At 52.1% G+C, this 21,107-nt stretch overlaps 1 protein-coding gene across 1 annotated transcript in view; it reads left to right on the top strand.

Moving 5' to 3' along the window:
- The window catches only part of LOC133347946 (uncharacterized), a 90,170-nt gene that overhangs the window by 58,067 nt on the left and 10,996 nt on the right, over positions 1 to 21,107 (top strand). Inside the window, exons 2-5 of the mRNA XM_061560711.1 lie at positions 4,598 to 4,717; positions 8,207 to 8,272; positions 12,015 to 12,161; positions 13,718 to 13,940. Coding sequence (XP_061416695.1) covers positions 4,598 to 4,717; positions 8,207 to 8,272; positions 12,015 to 12,161; positions 13,718 to 13,940 — 556 coding nt within the window. The remainder of the gene's footprint in view (positions 1 to 4,597; positions 4,718 to 8,206; positions 8,273 to 12,014; positions 12,162 to 13,717; positions 13,941 to 21,107) is intronic.

Below are 21,107 nucleotides of genomic sequence, written 5' to 3'. Positions count from 1 at the left end.
AAGTGCAAAACCAACTTTGACTCGGCATTATTTTGTGTGCGTGTGCGGTCAGCGGTGGCTGTGTTGAGACCACTATCAATCAATCATCAATCAATGTTTATTTGTTCCATGGAAAGTCCAATTTTAGCCAGTTACCCAGATAGTTTCCACGGTAGATCCGTGGTAGGTCAGCACAGAACAAGAGCAATCACTCGCTCCAGCTGACAATCCAGTAATGAACACTGCGTTAGAACGCCGGATCCCAGGAGTGGCAGCTCCCCACGGTGAACTCTCACGAGCCACCTGACCACCTCAATGTTAATTTTGTTTCATAGCTTATCATTCCCGAACACGAGTTTCCTATGTATGTCGGTATGTATGTGTGTTACGCTTCTTTCGCACCGTACGTAAGCCAGCCGCGCTATTCGGCGGTGCGATCACTACCACTTTCGTAGCGATTCGCGATGGCGTGATTGCAGTTTTCCTGGAAACCGCCGCATTGTATCTACGGATAGATGGGAAAGGCAATTTCCCAGACACAGCAATAAGCGGCAGCCTATGGGCACCGTTTAAGTAAAACAACAACAGCAGCAGAAGGGCCAAATGACTGCTATAGCTCAGCTCTCCGTCGCAAACTTTCCTCTGATCTTCATACTCCCTTTGCCTGTTACTCCCCCCAATCCCAAACCCCCCCCCCCCCCCCCTTTCATTTAAACAAAATTGAAGTGGTGAATGACACTTCCCCAGGCCACAGACTTAATTGTGGAGCTGTAACTCACTCTCCCGGGACCCGTATGAGCAGAGTCTTCACCGGTCCAAGTCAACAAACCGAGAGTCGAGGCTGTTATTATCAAGGACAACCGAAGCAGAAGCTGCGGGGGAGAGGTTGGGAGAAGCACAGACGATGCCATCCGCCAGCGAGAGATTACATTTGACGTTTGCTTCTTTGACTTGGGGATTACGATGCGTCGTGTGATATTCAAAGCGTTCGCTGTGAAGCGCAGATGGAACCTGTGTGAATGGGGTGTGTGTACGTGGACACGTGCGTATGTGTGTCCGTGTATGATGTGTACGTCTGAGTGTTGTTGTGGGGAGCGATAGTGTAGCGGTTAGCGCGCTGCGCTATGAACCCGGCGACACGTGTTCGATTCCAGCTCACGGCCAACACCAGTGACGATTATCTGAACCGGTCCCGGGCCTCCCCTAGGTCGACTCAGCCTCAAATGAGTACCTGGTGCGGTGTGTAAACATTGCCACTAGGGAGACAAAGGCGGTCGGGCGTGGTGCTGGCCACCCACCCCCTCGTGTACCGTTCTGGCCTTCATAGGTGCTCGCTAACAGCACTTGCCCCTACAATCTGTTAAGGCTGTATGGGGGATCTTTGTCTTTGTGTATGTCTGAGTGGGAGCGGGAGCGGGAGCGGTAGCGCGATACGATGCGAACAACCCAGGCGGCCCGAGTTCGACTCCTGCTCACGGCGACGATTATCTGAATCGGTCCCGGGTGCTCGCCTAGGTCGACTCAGCCTCAACGATCAGTGCTTGGTGCGGTGTGGTAAACATCAGCACTGGGGAGACAAAGGCGGCCGGGCGTGGTACTGTGTCACCAACCCCCGTGTGCAACGCCGTCCGTCATAGGTGTGTACTAACAGCACTTGCCCCAACAGTCTAAGTCAATGCGGGTGATCTTTGTCTTTGCAACCTGGCAGCAGTGACTCCGTGGCTCCAAAGTCGCGGTAAGCAACGAATTCCATCTCGGGGCCTTACGGCCTCGGGTGGTGACGCTCTCCAGATGGATTGATTGGTCGAGAAACGAAACTCGTCTCCGTCTCTCTCGCGCGCGACTCTTCTGCCATCTCAAGAGGAGTTTATCGAAAGAGGCCGGTAGGGGGGGGGTAGGGAACGTGGCGGTGGGGAGGGAGGGGGGTTCAATATGATGTCTCTTTTGGTGCCCCCCCTCCATCCCCCCCCCCACACCACAAACCCCCAATGGGACGGCACCATCACTTGCAGCCCCCTCTCGTAGTTGGTCTCTAATCGCCGCCGACGAGGTGATGATGTTATTCTTAGCGGCGGCCCAAGCGGAGTGGGGGGGGGGGGGCAGGGAGAAGATTGAGCAGCGATTGCCCACAGTCGCCCATTAAACATTCATGCGAGCGGCAATTACGAGCGAGCGAGGGAGAGAGAGAGAGAAAGGCAGACGGACCGCACCTCCGACGTAGCCACGGCCGGCGACGCACGGGTGCGAATGAGGTGCAAACACACCACGTACGCGCACATTGTGACCGACCCCGGAGTGACCACCATTCCCTTCTCCAACGAGGGACAGCTCCCACGGCACTGGACATCTGTGAACAAGGAGCCTTGTAGCTCATCGCATTCCTCCCGTCTAAATGCTTATTCTGATATTTATATTTGGATGTCGGAGTATAGTACCGTACAACAGTTGATTTCGCCGCATTGCCGGGCACCACGTGTCCCCGGCAGTAGCCTCCACAGCAAACCCTTGCTTTGTGCGTGGTGGCCACGCATCCGACGACGGCTAAACCGTCTCAAATTTCCGATTTCGTCCGAGTCGCAAAAAAAACCTCTCTCGCTCCCGTGTCGCTTCTCAGCAATGTTTGTTTTCGTTTCTTTCCTCCCATCGCTTCTGTTCTGAGACGCAACGTGTGACTCCGCCTTACGCGATGAGCAGCACCTGCTGGCAGTGTGTAAACATCAGCACTGGGGGGGAGTGGGTGGTGTGGGTGGGCGATGTTTTGTCTTTGCGTGTTCGTCGTGTCTGTGTGCCAAGTATGTGAGTTCCCCTGCAGAACCTTCGCGTGCGGTGCCTCGCCACGTGACGTGCCACATCGACATCTTGCGTTCGAGATGTCGCTCCGCACATCTCGAAGCGGGTTTTCCGGGTGGAATATAAACTGTGAAAAAACATTAAGCACGCTTAAAAATGCGTGCCCATTTTGGCTGCGACGATTACGACGCTTGAGTTTGCATATCTGTCTCTCGTCGTGTGTCTCACATCCCATTGTCTATGTCCACCCAGCAGTAAACATCGGTGCGACACGGTTCGTCGATCAGCAGTTCGCGTAGTGCTTGCGGGTAAAGTGATTTGCACTCTCGCCTCTGGAGTGGGGCACTCAGTCGTGAAGCGAGCAAGATATTGCAGGGCTGCACCTTTGCCTCTATTGTTTTGGTTTGCACCTCAAGAACCTGACTGGAAGCGCATGAACATCATGTACGCGTAGCAGACGCGCGGCTCCGCAGTGGCCGACATGCAATGGGCGATGCACGCGCATTCACCGCGCATCGATTGATCGCGGGCAATGTCGAGAAATTCAGAGCGCGTTTCCTCCTCCACCACCACCACCACCGCCGCCGCCTTCCCCGTTAAGTGCTCACGATGACATCACCCGCGGAGAACACGTTTTAGTGGCCGGTCGAGTAAAAGGTGAATTATTTCATCCTCGAGAAGGATACAAAAAAAAGAATTCACGTTTTCGTCCACCGGTCGAGAAGGATTTAAAGAACAAAAACGAAACTCACGCTACCGCCATCCTGTGCACAATCGGTGGCGGAGTGTCAGGGAGACCGGGTAAACAGCGCCTAAACCGACGCCTTCAAATCGCTAAGTCGCACACCATCATTATAAACGTCAGCGCACCCAATAAGAGGGCCCCGCGTTAGGTAACATTTTCGCGGACCGAAGGAACGTGACGGGGGGAGGGTCGCGAGCATTGGCGCAGCGCTGCCGCCGCTACCCTCAGTGGCGTGTTCACGACATTATCAGCTCAGGGGGGTGCGGCAATCGGTCAGGTGGAGGCCCAAATATTATGATTTGTCTCGCACGGTCGCACCCTCGAGGCTCATACGTATCGCGGGCTCCTCTTACCGTAGCCACATCGGCGTTACGCTCACGGTCTCGAACATTTAACGCTGTGGAGGTGGGGGGGGGGGGCGTCTCCGTCTTTGAAGAAAATGCAAGCCACTACAGCTACGTATTACTTTCTTTGCAATACTGCATTACTGCTCTAATTAAATTAAATCATTCTCATAAATTTTTTTACCGCGTTTTAAAGAAGTGTTTTGTCCTATTGCACTGTTGTTGAAACATCTCATGGTTGTTGTCAAGTGGCCTTAACGCGTAGCTTTGGCTACCAAGCCACCCCCTGCCCCCACGCCAGTTCCGCTGATGGCTGCTCCTGGTGGTTGTACCCGTGGCTATGCCCCAGGGCTTTCAGAGACGAGGCATCAGGACCAACTGCTTGTGATCTCGTGTGGGCCAATAAAGAGGCCACTATTCGAGATGCAGATTCCAAGTGATTTAGACATTCAGTTGCTTGGCTTGAAAGTTGGTGCGTTGCAAATACACCCACCCGATCACTCATGCACTCACCCACCCACCCACGAACTCATTGACTCACCCACGAATTCACGCACCCACTGCCTCCACATTTATATTAGGGCCAGTGTGAAGTTGCATGATTAATGGTTGCGTTGTTCCTAAGGTTGAGTCGCGCACAGGCGAGAGAGTATGTACGTGCACTTTCCACTTGTGCGCAGGGCATCTCTGCATCTTAGTCTCTGGTGTGTGTCTTAGTCTCTGGCGTGTGTCTTTGCAGTTCGCTGGCCTCTCACTCGTGCTCGCTGTGACTCTGGCGCTGGGAGTGACGCGTGGAGACGGGACGTGCGCCATCACCAACCCCATCGCCTCGGGGTTCGCCTCCACCATCGCCGAGCTGGTGGGTCGCGTCCGGACACCATCCTCCTCCTCATCCTCCTTAATTCTGCCACTCGCGTTATGACGTCATGATGCTGGCCTCGCCTACGGATGGAGCTGACCAATGGAGCTCTGCATATGAGTCTGTGTAATGTGTGGAAAGCGATATGGGGAGCGGTGGCGCAGTGTTTAGCGCGTTGCTCAAACCAATCCCGGCGACCCGACTTCGTCTGCGTCTGCCGCTCACGAGAAATTAAAGTGGCGACTATTTGAACCGATCCTGAGCCTCCCCTATGTCGACTCAGCCGATGGGTAAACATCAGCGTTTGTTTACGTTATTATATTTGATAGGTTAAATTTAATTAGCAATATTTGGAACCCAATAACGGGAGTTCGATTCTCAGCCACAGCTAAAATGTCAGTGGCGAGCGATGTCCAATCCCAACCGCCTCTTTCACCAAACTGCACTGACCGGCGTGGTGAAGTATGGCCAAGCAACAGGGCACAACCGACACGGCATGGAGAGGCCTTCATCCGACGGTGGATCATCAAAAGGGGGGAAAATAATTGTCATTCCGATGTACTAATTCATGGTCAACACTGCTGGGTGATTTTAACGTACATACAAACCTGTGCATCAGAGCTTATCGTGGTGTTGGCAAGTTTTAAAAGCGACGATTATGCACGAAGGCAAAACCGCACGCTCAGAATAAACACACGGCAAGCCAATTGCCGTGACTCAAAACTAAATTACAGCCTGCATGGGGAAAGAATGTGTCGACAGGAACAACCCTCGGTCACGTAGATGCAATGTCTCGTGCTACTACGACGCGTGACTTGGATGCGTGCGCACGTATGTGTGCGCGTGTGTGTATGTGCGTGTGTGTGTGCGTGTGTGCGCGTGTGTGTGCGTGTGTGTATGTGCGTGTGTGTGTGTGTGCGTGTGTGCGCGTGTGTGTGTGCGTGTGTGTGTATGTGCGTGTGTGTGTGCGTGTGTGCGCGTGTGTGTGTGTGCGTGTGTGTATGTGCGTGTGTGTGTGCGTGTGTGCGCGTGTGTGTGTGTATATGCGTGTGTGTGTGCGTGTGTGCGCGTGTGTGTGTGCGCGTGTGTGTATGTGCGTGTGTGTGTGCGTGTCTGTGCGCGTGTGCGTGTGTGTGCGTGTGTGTGCGCGCGTGTGTGTGTGCGTGTGTGTGTGCGCGTGTGTGTGTGCGTGTGTGTGTGTGCGTGTTTGTGTGTACGTGTGCGTGTGTGCATGTGTGTGTGTGTGCGTGTGTGTGTGCGCGTGTGTGTGTGCTTGTGTGTTTGCGTGTCTGTGCGCGTGTGAGTGCGTGTGTGTGTGTGCGTGTGTGTTTGTGTGTGTGCGTGTGTGTGTGCATTCGATTGTTCGCGCTCGCTACGAACCACTCGGCGAACCCGAGTTCGATTCTTGCTCACGGCCAACACCAGTGACGATTATCGGAACCGGTCCTGGGCCTTCGCTAGGTCGACTCAGCCTCAACTGAGTACCTGGTGCGGTGTGTAAACATCCCCACTGGGGCATACAAAGGCGGCCGGGCGTGGTGTTGGCCACCCACCCCCTCGTGTGCTTTACCGGTCTTTATAGGTGCTCGCTAACAGCACTTGCCCCAGCAGTCTGTTCAGGCTGTACGGGGGATCTTTGTCTTTGTATTTGATGGTGGATGGGGAGTGGTGGCGCGGCGGTTAGCGCGCTGCGCTACTAACCACCCGGCGAACCCGAGTTCGATTCCCGCTCACAGCTAACATCGGTGACGACAATTACCTGAGCCGATAACACGGATACCCGATGCCGCGTGTAAAGCATCGGCACTGGGGAGACGAGGGGCGGCTCCGGCGTGATTTTCTGGCCACACCGAGCCACCGCGAACATCACTCGCTCCTACAGACCTGGAGAACGTCTATACGGGGGCTGGGGTGGGGGAGGGTTCGTAAGAGAGAAACACGCATGTAGCATGCGTGCGTGTGTGCCGTGTGAATGGATGTGGATGCGAGGGGTTGACAGGAGTGTTTGCATAGCGAGAGCCTGTGTGTTTGTGAGTGTTAGTATACACGTGGTGAGAGTGTGTACATACACGAGCGAGTTTGGATGTGAAAGCTTTTGTGTTCTGAGCTGCTGTCCAACATCACCATCATGCGGGGCAAATGCATTCCGACGCGTGCGTGCGTGCGTTTGTTTAAATCTCTGAATGTTGTTTTAAAGATCCAAGTGGAGGCATTTTGGAGGGCCGCGTTTTGCACGTTGCTATTTCTAAAAGTCTCCAAAATGTGTCATTGGGCAACTTTTACGAGGCCAGTCCATCGCGTGCTGCACGCGGATCACTCGCTGTCGCCTCTCTCGAGGACAGCGATGCTCTAAGTCTGTCGTTGCAAGTCTGGCTCCGGCTCCAGGATGAATCCCACGCCCGACGCGGGGCCACCGGGTGGTGCTCTGCTAGCAGCACTTGCCCCAACGGCCTGTGAAGGCTACACCGGGGGGGGGATCTTTGTCTTTGGGGGAGCGAGCAGCTGAACCTGGCCATGCTGGCTGCACTCATTGGCACTTGAACCTGACTCGTGCCTCCCCTAGGTCACCTCAACCTGAAACATTCATCAGCGTCGTCGTGCATAGAATAAATCAGCGGACGTAAACACGCCTCCCCCACGTACCTGTACCTCCACGTAAAATAAAAACTGAAAAGCACTTTCTTTCAATATCCCATCCGCCACACTGCATTCTGGCAGTGAATCTATTTTTCAGCTGGATCAACGTTGTTGTCACGTCAGCACTGTGGGGGAAGACAAAGGCGGCCGCGGCGTCATGCGTCGTCTATTGCCGTACCCCAGTGAATGGATGCTCGCTCCCAGCGCTTGCCGCGACGGCTGAACAGTCCAGCCAATTTGCTTGTTGGACGTGCCGCATGCTGAACTTCTTTCGCGCCGTACGTAGCCAACCGTGCTCTCATGGGATCTCGCGTCATACACGTGTGGCGCCTTTCTGGCTCAAAGCTGCCACTCAAAGCGTCACCATCACAGTTGATGCTCAAACATCAAAATTGACAATTCTATAGAATGAATGGGACAAACCAAATATGATTTTCAGCCCTTTTGTTGATGCACTGCCGGACGAAGACGTCCCCATTCCGTGTCGGCTGTGCGTGTTGCCTGACCATACTTCACCACGCCGGTCAGCGCAGTTTGGGTGAAGCAGGCGGTGGGATTGGATGTCGCTCGCCACTGACATTTGAGCTGTGGCCGAGAATCCGACTCCGGTTTATGGGGTTCATGGCGCAGTCTGCGTTTTATTTTGCGTCGTTGAGGCCCAGAAGGGGTTCAAATATTCGCCACCGTTATTACTCGTCAGGTCACCGGATTCGTAGCGAAACGCGCTAACCGCTGCGCCACCGTTCCCGGTATCGCATTACCCACACCGGGGGGGGGGGTCTGTGTGTGCGTGCGTGAGTCGCCCTGCAGTGACGCCCCTGCCGTGTGTGTGTGTGGTGCCCGCGTGCGCAGAGCAACAACCTGCCTCGAGACTACGTGGTGACGGCGCTCTCCGTCCACCCCGGCGTCATGGAGAAGGTAGCGGAGATGGAGAGTGGAGTCGACCACGGCTCACCCGCACCGCCGCCCCCCCACCGCCCCCCCGCTCCAGCCCGACTCAACCTCGACACGGTCACATACCCACCGCCTGCCCAACTTCAATTCAATTCTTGCTGAACACACACCTCAACCCCCTCTATGTAACCACATCATTACCGCATCACCACCACATTATCACCACAGCATCGTCACCACATCACCACCACCTCATTACCAAATCATCACCGCATCACCACCACATCATCACCGCATCACCATCACATCATCACCGCATCACCATCACATCATCACCGCATCACCATCACATCATCACCGCATCACCACCGCATCACCACCACATCATCACCGCATCACCACCGCATCACCATCACATCATCACCGCATCATCACCGCATCACCATCACATCATCACCGCATCACCACCGCATCGCCACCACCTCATTACCACATCATCACCGCATCACCACCACATCATCACCTGCCCAACTTCGTTCCTCATCCCTACAGCCCTACTTAACCCCGACTCGCCACCCCTCAACCCCAACTCAAGTTCGTTACACGCCCCCCCCACCCATCCTCCCACCCCACCCCGCCCCCCGCCCCCCGCCCTCCCACCCCACTGAGCCGACCCCTCCCCCCCCTTGGAATCGCACGCTGATCTCCGCGTGATCCGCAAACCCCCATCCTGTAAGGCTGTGGATTATGGGTGGGCAACCGCCATGGCCGCCGCCCCAATTTCCCTGCCCTCGGCTCCTCAGCGCTCGGGAATTGAGGAGTTGATCTGATCAGAGAGCACCCATCCCCTTGCAGCTCTCCCCTTCCCCCAGCCCGCCCCACCACGGGGTTCCACCACGAACTAGAGGCCATCCACGTGGCCCATCGCGTGGGTCTCATCGTAGCAGCGATGACGGAGGGGCAGTGGCGGTGGCGGGGGTGGGGGTGGGGGTTGGGGTGGGGGTTGGGGTGGGGGTGGGGGTTGGGGTGGGGGTTGGGGTTGGGGTTCGCTGCCACCGCCGCTCTCCCGTCTACGCGGTGCCCCCTCGGTCGCCAGCCGCCCCAGGGGTGCTCGCGACCCGCCTCTGGGGTCACCGCGATCGCGCGCGACGCGCGCCGTCCACCCTTGATTCGTATGGATCGCCTGGGCCGATGTCCGGGCTTAGGGAACGGGGGATAATGCGGCGGAGAGCAGGCTATTAGCAGCTTACGGGATTGCTTCACGAAGTTCCGCAAAAGGGATTTCGCGGGGCTTGCCGTGCCGGGCTGCTTGGCCTCCCGCCCGCGTGCCGTGCGTCAAATATGTGTGTGTCTGTCCGTCCGTTGCCTCCGTGCGTCAAATGTCTGTGCGTCCGTCCGTTGCCTCCGTGCGTCAAATGTCTGTGTGTCTGTCCGTCCGTTGCCTCCGTGCGTCAAATATCTGTGTGTCTGTCTGTCCGTTGCCTCCATGCGTCAAATATCTGTGCGTCTGTCCGTCCGTTGCCTCCGTGCATCAAATATCTGTGTGTCTGTCTGTCCGTTGCCTCCGTGCGTCAAATATCTGTGTGTCTGTTTGTCCGTTGCCTCCGTGCGTCAAATGTCTGTGTGTCTGTCTGTCCGTTGCCTCCGTGCGTCAAGAGGATGTTGGTTGCTACTTAAGGCCGACCGTTTTTGTCACGTCTGCTCATTCGCTAATCTGGCCATCTGCCACATTATGAATGGGTCTGACCGTCTGTCCTCGTCTTGAATAATCTATCAGCCTATCCATCTGTCTGTCAGTACGTCCACCCGGCAGTATGACCAGTCGATTGTCCATCAAGCATGTTCATCCTTAACCGTATATGCCTCTTGGTGGGCCAGTCTGTTCATCCGTCCATCGAACTCTCTATCCGACACTGTCCACTCATCCAAATATCGGTCTGTCAAACTTTTCGATCCACGCCTCATCTGTCCTCGCGTGCATCCACTCATTCATCACTCCGTTTCACTTGTCAGTCTATCCAACTGTCCATCCATTTGTCCGTCCTGTCCATCATCTTCCAAAGGCTCAGTCCAACTGCTCTCCCTCCAGCGACCCAGCCATATGTCCCAGTGTCCCAGCACACTCCGCATCCGTGGACTGTGGCTAATAAATTCTCATGTTCATCATCCCCGCCATCTACCCCCCCCCCCCCCATATGCCACCCACTACCCCGTCCTCGGAACCTGCAGCCGAGCCCATGTCGATTTGTCTCCGGAGCTCTCCCAGAGCTCCCCTGGAGCTCATTGTCCCCGCTGGATTTATTATTGCCCCCAACGTACCGCGTGTGAACGCAATGCATGCGCAACAATTGTAACGTCACGTGGATTTACATGACGTCTGCAGGCGCCCACACCACAGGACGCTACACGGACATAGCCTCGTCACAAGCTCATGCCCAAGAACCACCAGTTGCCCACAAGACCCATGCAACAATATATACGACAACAACAACAAACAATCCTATAAGGGCCCCCCTTGAGAGTGCGTTTTTCAGCAGCAATTGGTTCGACACACGCAAACTCTCTGGGCTGGTTTCGACATGCAGTGTCTCATAAGTAGAGCCAGGCTTGCTTGGGCCAGCGCTGGTGCACGGCCAGATTGTTCCAGGCAAGTACGACACGAGACAAATGGGAGGATGGTAGAGCCATGCATTGATCTGCAGGATCAGCGAACCCGTGATTGGTCGAAATTCAGCGCTTCGATGTTATAAAAAATAATAGTCATGCATTCCCCATTTGTCTCCTTTTTTGATGTCTCGTTCATATCGGTTCTGGTTTCCTCTGTCTCATTTGTACAGTCGTGCTTTTTTTTCATTTGCCCATTCATGGTAATACGTATTCTTTTACTCGCTATGAAAACAATATAATGGTTTTCTTATTGGCCAATCATCCCAATGCTGAAAAATGACCAGCAAATTACTCAATTGGGATTACGCCCAGAAGCAACATCGCTCCCTCCTACTGCGAACAGTTGGCAGGACCCTCCTTAAAAAAGACGCAGTGAGGCTTTTCTGAGCAAACAAGCGACGTAATGATTATTTTTAAAAAAATGATATAATCAAGATGCAGCTAGGGTTGTCACAGTATACCAGAAAGCGAAGCGAAGAACCCCCGGGGAAATCCATGCAGCACTGGGGGGAGATCATACAAACTCGAGTTGGAAATCGAACCCAGGTATTCCTTGCTGTGAGGCACGAGTGTCAGTCACCACTGCGACGCCACCTTATTATAATCAGAATTTTAGATTTGAAGCTTTCGTGACTGCAAGGATTCAAATTCTTAGGTTTTTTTCAGTAAAGTCACGTAGGTAAAAAAATAAAATTAAAATTAATAAAAGTAAAATAAAATAAAAATCACGACGTTTCGGAGGCAACACAAGCTTCCGTCTTCAGGTGGAACCGTCACAGCACGATCACTTGATACAGCAATCGTGCTGTGACGGTTTCACCTGAAGACGGAAGCTTGTGTTGCCTCCGAAACGTCGTGATTTTTATTTTATTTTTATTTTATTTTACTTTTATAAAATTTTTACCTACGTGACTTTACCGAAAAAACCTATGAATATAATCAGAATCTTCATCCATCCTGGAGGAATCCGATGAGCTATGAAGCTCTTCTTCACAGATGTCCAGTAGAGGCGGGTCATCCCCGTCCTGTGTCACCACCCTTAGACCTTACTCCTCTCCACCCCCACCCCCCCCCCCACCTGTCTGTCTGGCTTGTGCAGGACGTGTGCAGGGCGCTGAGGGCCCTGCTGGTGCTGCGGCCCACCCTGCAGAGGCTGCAGGAGAATGTGGAGGAGCGCACGCTGATCTACAACAGCACGCGCACCCTGCTCAGCAGTCTCGCCTTCTACGGATACGTGCACTTCAGCGTACGCTCGGCGGTGCATCGCTGAACATGAATATCGTCGCCATCGTCATGAATGTTATCGTCGTGATCATCATCATCACGGAGTCACCATTGGAACCTCATTTGCCAGTATAAAAATATGATAATTGTTTTTTTACCCTTTTATCTGGCAACAAAACTGACACCTTTTTAACAAGGAGTCATGTTTGCATAGACCACAATACCTACAGTCATAATGCAAACAAAAAACATAACTCTGATAATGTATGCACTGTCCTTGAAGTTGATTGGTCCATACCCGAGACAGCTTTCCTTAAAGCCTAGTCTCACATGGTGTTGGACCAGATGACGCCAAAAGGCGCACAACTCAAAGACAATGCACCATCAGAGTATGAGAGCTCGGGGTAAGCATTTACACCATTGGAACCTCATTTGCCAGTAGCAAAATATGATAATTGTTTTTTTACCCTTTAAAAAAAGTGTCAGTTTTGTTGCCAGATAAAAGGGTAAAAACCCCAATTATCATCACGGAGTCGTCATCATCGTGATGCCTCCGATCGTCACCGCGACCAATGTCATAAATGTCACCATCATCATCATCATCGTCGATCCCATCATCAGAAATGTAGCTGTCATCAGCATGACACTGGTCACCATGTTTATCAATGAAATTCATTATAAATGGCATCGTCGTCATCATCATCGACAATCATTGAGATCTACCGATCATGCCCCCTGTACTCAGCGTGAACGCACTCCAAGCATCGAACGTGGAATTGACCACCGGGCAATTGTCCGCACGGTACCCAGGGCTCTTGAATTCCCTGTCCTCAGAGATGAGGAATTCGTGGTCAATGAGAGCCTTTTACATTCGCCTGAAGACCCCACCACGTGTTTTACACGGCCTCTCTCTCTCTCGTTCTCTATCTGTGTCTCTTTAGTCTCCCTCTCTCTCCCCGGTTACCTCTCACTCATGGCCCTCACTTACATGCACGGCGCTCTGACATCCGTTCAGGGTGCCTTAGAAATATAAATAATTATTATGGTATCATTATCGTCGTCGTCACTATCATCACTGTCGGATTACTGCTGACGTTACCGGTGATGATAATCATGTTGATGATGCTCAGGATGCAGACGTTGCTGCCGATTATCGATGATGATGATGAACGCTGCTGATGTGCTCACTCACATTGTGTATGCTGTTCCTGCTATTGCTGATGCCACTGCTGCTTGTGGATGATTATAATGATCAGATATCGCCGTCGCATCTGCTGATGCTTCTGCTATCGCTACTGCATCACTGGATATCCGCTTCTGATAATGATACTAACAATTGGTGTATGTATTGTGTATTGGACTTCTTTCGCACCGTGCGTAGCCCACCGTACTAATGGGTGGTGGTCTGGATGATCCTTTAACAGTTTAACTGGTCCTGACACCACGGTGGCTGGAGTTGACGTCAATGACGACGGCGATTGATGTTGTTGACGACGATGCTGACGATAAACAAACAAACCCCCCTTTGACAACGACGACGTCCGTCACACGCGTTGCCCGCCGCCCCTCCACCCCCAGGGCTTGCCGCTGGCGTGCACGACCTCCTCCTCCATGCCTCAGCGGAGCTTCTTCTCGCGCCTGCGCTCCGACATGGAGGCGGCGTCGCGCGCGCTCGACTCGAGCTGCCCGTTCGACGACCCCGGGCGGGACGTGGCGTGCGGGCCGCCCGCGTGCCCCCCCCGCCACGGCGAGGCGGGGCGCGCCGTCGACTCCGCGGCGACGGCGAGTGACTCGGGCACAGGTTCGAGTCCCGGTCAAACGGGGACCACGACGCATCCGGTGGAACGGACCGCGGGGCGGGCGGTGCCGTCACAGGCATCGCTGCCGCCGTCGTCGTCGTCATCACCGTCGTCGTCATCATCACCATCGTCGTCGTCGTTATCATCGTCATCATCACCATCGTCGTCGTCGTCATCATCGTCATCATCACCACCGTCGTCGTCATCATCATCATCGTCATCGTCGTCGTCATCATCACCATCGTCGTCGTCGTCATCATCACCATCGTCGTCGTCGTCGTCATCGTCGTCGTCGTCATCATCAACATCATCATCGTCACCATCATCATCATCGTCGTCATCATCGTCATCATCATCATCATCGTCGTCATCATCGTCATCATCATCGTCATCATCATCATCATCGTCGTCATCATCGTCACCATCATCATCATCGTCACCATCATCATCATCGTCACCATCATCATCATCGTCATCATCATCATCATCGTCGTCATCATCGTCATCATCATCGTCATCATCAACATCATCATCGTCATCATCATCATCATCGTCGTCATCATCGTCATCATCATCATCATCGTCGTCGTCATCATCATCGGGGCCATCAACGAGCGATCTTAGCGGCGGCGACGATGATGGAGATGGCGGTGGTGACGATGACGACGACGATGACGATAATCATGGTGGTGGTGACAGCAGCAGCAGTGGCCACGTCACGACAAACTCGACGGGTTCGACGAGGGGAGCCGGAAGGCCTCACACCATGGCAAACACCACCACCACCGCCAACATCACCATCAACCCCGCGAGCAACCGGACAGACAATCAGCTGCATTCACAAGCAGCCGATGGACAGCTCCTTCAGCCAGACTTCTCCCACGACAATGACCCAACCTTGAGCCACACCGCACCGACCAAAGGACCGCACGACGGCTCTAATCACGGCCACCGCCACCGCCCTGGCCATGGCAAGGAGGTGATAAGAACAACGCAGCCGAGCGATGCCACCGGCGGCGGGAGGCGAACGGTGGTGCAGGCGGGCGTTGGTGGCCTTGGTGGCGGTGACGGCATCTCGCCAATGCGGCCCAGCTCGGCGAGCAGAACTTCTCAGATGCCGCCGACCTCCGGATGGAGGCGGCGTGAAGGAGGTGGAGGAGGTGGAGGAGGAGGAGACGAAGGGACGCTGAAAAAGAAGACGACGAAGCCGGTGCCCACTGGGTGGCCTGCGGTGGCGCCTACCACACCGCCCGCCAGGGACCCCGAGTGTCCCACCGCGTGTGAGTAGAGCCCCGGGGGGCCCTGGAGGTTTCACCGGGAGATTTGGGGAAACGCGAAGAGTGCCCAGGAAGGCGACGACGCCAAACTTGCCTCCTCCTCGTCCTCCTGCTCCTCCTCCTCCTCTTCCGCCACCTGTACCTAATGGCCCAGAAGCTTTGATTCGCACGAATCCCCCTTGCAGATGCTGCTGCCACGGCGTCGCAATGGTTTGGCACACTGGGCTTACGATCCAGAGGGTCGTCGGTTCAATTCGATCTCCAGGTGCGCCAGCTGGATTCTAAACTGTCTTAAATCTATTAAAAAAAATAGATTTATATTGCTGGTTGGACAGAGGGCGCCAGGGAAGGGGCGTGTTTTAGAAACGTGCCTCATCAATCCACGGTGGCTAGGAGATGTTAACTACCTCGCCTGGTATGCAGGAGGTCGTGGGCTCGATCTCGACCTTGACACCTGCTGTATATTTGTTCTCTCTCTCCCGTGATTTTCTCCCGGTCCTCCGGTTTCTGCTTCCACGTTCAGAATAAGCACGCGTTTAGAGCATTTGGCTGCGATAAATGTCCACATGATGATAAGCCACTTCGTTGAGCTATCATTTGTGGCGAGGTCGCTTCTGAAAAAAAGAGCTATATAGGCTCAGTGGGCCTTACCTCGTGAAATAAAAATCAAGGTTTAGTTTAACTTAGATTGGGGGCCGAACTTCGCAGCGTTCTGAAGTTATTAATTACCGGCTAGTAATCGGATAACTGGAAAATGGAAGAAAAAGTGCCCAAAGGAACGTAGAGCGATGCATGCAACTGCAATTCAGGGAGTTCGCGTTGCGTGTGAAGGCAAAGTGAGCGTGGTGGGCACGAGCAGGGCACATCGGTAGACGGGAACGGCAGCCAAACGAGAAGGGAGCGTGGATGAGAGCCGCTGATGCGCAGCCGTCGAGATGGATTGTGGCATCGCAGGATGCTGCGAGCAATGCGGGGGTAGGGTGACAATGTTGGGAAGGCTTTTATCCAGCAGTGGATTGAACATGTCTGATGATGATGATGAAGATGACCTGCAGTGCACGCACAGAGCGCGTTCATATTCTGTCTTCACACTGACTAGCGGGCATTCATGCGTGTGGCTGTTGTGCCCTCTGCTGGAACAGCCGAGGGTAACGTTCATTCATCCACAACGACACCCCCCCCTCCCCACCGTATTTGGAATCCTACCCAACAACACCACCGATTGTGGTCTTCCTGAAAAAAAAAAAACGTAACATCGTTGTGTTCTCTGGCTTTCGTGCCGATAAACCCACCAAAAGGAGCGAGCGGTGACCGTCACGAGATGGAGAATCAATTCGGACTCGACCCACAGGCGTCGGGAGAAGGGCCGCAGTGCCTCTCCCCAAACACTCCGCGCGCTCCTCCCTCGCGCCGTCAAAACGGACACCGCCTCTTTTTTTAAATGTCCCCTCCTCGCAGCTGGGATTTGGCCAAATCACTCGAGCGGGATCACCGCCGGTAGCAGTCATCGCCGCCACGTGCACGCCGGTGCCGAGACCCCCATTGCCGCACAGGGAGAGCTGCCATCAGGGGGTTCCATCATCAGGGGCCATCATCAGGGGTCATTCATAAGAGGGATCATCACCAGGGGTCCATCATCAGGGGGTCCGTCGTCAAAGGGACCATCATCAGAGGCCATCATCAGGGTTCATCATCAGGGGTCCATCATCTTGGGGTCCGTCATCAGGGTCCAATATCAGGGGTCCGTAAACAGGGTCCATCATCAGGGCGTGCGCGCATAATTGCTGCGCCAAAGACGCCGCGCTGCCACTGTTGAGAGCCGGGGTATGGATCCAGGATGCGGACAGATGTGTGATTCGATCACGCTCTGAAATATAGTGAGTCGATTGGTACCACCCAGTGATAACAATGATCAAATTCCGTTGTCAATGAAGGCCTCGTCTAAGTCCAAATATAATTTTCAGAAGGGTCCTACATTTGGATGTTAGGCCAAATCCGTTTTTATGAAGGTTTTTTTTCACGTGTTAGCGGATAAAACTGACTGCTACTCGGAGGTGACTCTCACGTTGTGGGGAATAACGCATACAGGTCCACACAGACCGATTCACTATCCCAAATGCTCCTGACAATACAGCATACATACCTCGCCTGGTATACAGGAGGTCCTGGGTTCGATCTCAACCCTGACGCCTGCTGTATATTTGGAGTCTACATGTATCTCTCCCCGTGATCACGTGGATTTTCCTCCGGGTCCTCCGGTTTTTCCCCTCCACATTTAGAATCAACATCACGCGTTTAAAGTCTTTGGCTGCTGCTATACATTTCCACACGATGATAAGTGACTTCGTTGAGCTATCATTTGTGGCCAGGCCGCTTCTGAAAAAAGAGCTCTATCGCTCAGTGGGCGTTACCTAGTAAAATGAAAATAGTGGAATAAATAGAAATTAAAATTAATTTGATGCGTATATCACGACTGTAACAATCGATTTTCATCCCCCCCAACAATAATTGGCCGTGGACAGGGGTTCATTTGCGAACAATCGTCAATGTTGCAGCCCCAACAAAAGCTGCTTTTGAGACGATTGAAACTTCAAGTTAACAAAAATATAAAAAATACATTTCCCCTGGTCATGACCACATTTTCTCCACATTGTTCACAACCGCAGATGACAACACGCTTTCCTCTCGACTGCAGCTGTTGCTTTCATAAAATATGTTAATAAAAGTGAAGAGTAAATTACGATATTTGGTTTAACACCTCGTCACAAGCGGACAGTTGTGGTGAGACGCATCTTGACCCCGCAGAAATATTTATTCATATTGGAGGAATCTGAAGAGCTGTGAAGCTCTTTTTAGCACAGATGTGCAGTTCGGGGCGGGTCAAAAGATTGCAACAACAAACAATACAAAAGCACGATAGGAGGGCAAAGTACAGGAAAGATCAGATTGTAAATGTCGTGGCTTTACTCCCCAACACAACGGCGAGCTGTCCTAGTAACGAATTGACACGTTTCGTTTACGTGACAGACCTTAAATTTCGATTTAAAGCTTTCGTGACTGCAGGGATTCATCTTCTTGGTTCTTTCGGTAAAGTCATGTAGAAGGGAAATAATAAAATAATAAAAATAAAACATAATAAAATAATTCTCACGACGTTTCGGCCACAACGCAAGCAACCGTCGTGAGAATTATTTTATTATGTTTTATTTTTATTATTGTTTTATAATTTCCCTTCTACGTGACTTTACCGAAAGAGCCAAGAAGGTGACCAACCTTACTGATTGGCTTTGTCGGGTGGTGGCGAGTTTAACCGACACTTTTTATTTACACGATCTAACCCGAAACAAAAAAACAATATTATGGATACAGTAAAACCTTGGATTGCGAGTTACTTGGTCTGCGAGTGTTTTGCAAGACGAGCAAATTTTTTAAAGAAATATTAATTTGATAAACGAGCGAGGTCTTGCAATACGAGTAGTACGTGTATACGCTTTGTCTGCCGAGCGTCACGTGATCACAACTGATATACGAGTGCTTTGGATTACAAGCACGTTTCCGGAACGAATTATGCTCGCAATCCAAGGTTTTACTGTACAGAATAGGTAATCACTTAAATTTCAACTCAACAAATATTTATTGTTTTTAAATCGTACCACGTAAAGCCCACCGGCCTATTACAGCCTCATTTTATTTTTTTCCCAGAAGCGACCCGGCCACAAATGACGGCTCGTCGCGTGGAGATGTTCGGCCGCGGAACGCTCGAAGCGATCCTTGCCAATGGCTCGTCAGAAACTGCACGAGTTGCGACGATGGCATTCGCAACTTGTGTGAGAATTATGTTTTTCTTGGCGCAGCGCTGTGATGGGACGGAGTCTCGTTGAGCGACTCCGACATTAATAATAACATATTATTATATTATATTATTATATTATTTTATATTATATTATTTTATTATATTATTTTATGTTATATTATGTTTTATTTTTATTATTTTATTACTTCCCTTCTACGTGACTTTACCGAAAGAACCAAGAAGATTAAACCTCCCGGTAGATAGAAATTACGCAGTTCACCTAAATTGGCATTGAAATGCATTCGAGGTGATATTTGGTTTTCTGCAGAGGAGTGTTTTATTTTTTTGTCTTTTTTGGGGTGCTCCGATGGCTACTAATTGGATAGGACCGTGACGTTTTTTTTAGGTGAGATATCAAAATGTGGCTCAGCCCATCTCCCTGTCGTTTTTGTTGATCTGAAGGACTGTTGCCAGAATATGTATATATTTGGTCTATACCATAATGATAATTTACAGACCACTGGCAATCCACTGCTGGATGAAGGCCTCCTCACTCTGTGTCAACAACCATGGGCGGTGTGGTTCGACCATACTTCATTAGTTGAAGAACAATCCTCACGGCGTCCATTGGTCGTCAGCTGAGCGGTGAGCAGAAATAATGACAATTTGGCGCGTGAAACGCACACGAGCAGAATTAACAACAACAACCTCGACACATTCGTCGATAACACCGTGGCATTCGTATAAAAAATATTGACACGTGACATTTCAGACAATGGCTCATTCTTCACGTCACAGCACAGTCAGGTTTTTATTTCCCTTGTCGTTTGCACCTGAGGTGGAATAATATTACGGAGGTTCCAATTCCTTGGCCAATAAAACAGTGAATCACGCCATAACCATTTGCACTGAGTGGGGTCATAAAGATTTTAACTCTCATTTGCCCTATAAATAAATTGGCACTTCTCAAGCTTTGATACCTTGACACCACATTGTTGTGAGTCTTCAAAATGTATGAAAAATGTGCTCAACGTTTAAAAGGAATAGATAGTGGCCGATTGTGCATTTCCATTTTCATCAAAGTTGGATGAAATCCAATGCTGAGCTCATCTATGTGCGGCACGTGTCTGCGCGTGATCAACAGATGAAAGCACAGGAGTGTGATGAGTTACAGAGCTGTGGCGAGATGTTAACTACCTCGCCTGGTGTGCAGGAGGTCGTCGGTTCGATTCCGAGCCTGACGCCTGCTGCTATATGTGGAGTTTGCGTGTCTCTCATAATCATCATCACGGTGGCTAGGATATGTTAACTACCTCGCCTGGTGTACAGGAGTTCGTAGGTTCGATCCCGACCCGGACGCCTGCTGCTGTATGTGGAGTTTGCGTGTCTCTCATCATCATCATCACAGTGGCTAGGAGATGTTAACTACCTCGCCTGGTTTGCAAGGAGGTCGTGGGTTCGACCCCGACCCTGACGCCTGCTGCTGTACATTTGGAGTTTGCGGTGTCTCTCATCATCATCACGGTGGCTATGAGATGTTAACTACCTCGCCTGGTTTGCAAGGAGGTCGTTGGTTCCACCCCGACGCCTGCTGCTGTATATTTGGAGTTTTCGGTGTCTCTCTCTCCGTGGCCGCGTGGATGTTTCTCCGGGGTCCTCCGGTTTCCACCCCCCCCCCCCCCTCCACATTTAGAATCCCGAATCACGCGTTTAGAGCATTTGGCTGCTATGCGTGTCCACGTTCATGAGCCACTTCGTTGAGCTATAATTTGTGATAGCCAGGTAGCTTCTGACAAAGAGCTTACATGGCTCAGTGGGCCTTGCCTGGTAATATAATTTAAAAAAGGTGGCAGCCCCATAGCTTTAGGAAGACTGCAGAGGGGCGAGGGAGGGGGGGCTGCTCCCCCCTCCCCCATGCTGAAGACTCGACCCCCCCCCCCCACCTTCTCGAAGAATTAAGCAATTGTGAGCACAGCTTTTCCTAAGATTTCGCACTTCTTAATTGTAACACGCCGATTCAAGGAAACACGACTTCCCTTATCGTTAACACATTTTTATTTGCCGCCCCGAGGCTCTGAACGCACGCGGCACATGGTGCA

The sequence above is a fragment of the Lethenteron reissneri genome, chromosome 26 (genome assembly GCF_015708825.2).
Source record: "Lethenteron reissneri isolate LAM-NWPU_2019-01 chromosome 26, ASM1570882v1, whole genome shotgun sequence".
In the NCBI taxonomy this organism is placed as follows: Eukaryota; Metazoa; Chordata; class Hyperoartia; order Petromyzontiformes; family Petromyzontidae; genus Lethenteron; species Lethenteron reissneri.
Note: the sequence above shows the minus strand (reverse complement) of the source record. Positions and strands in the feature narration are given on the sequence as shown.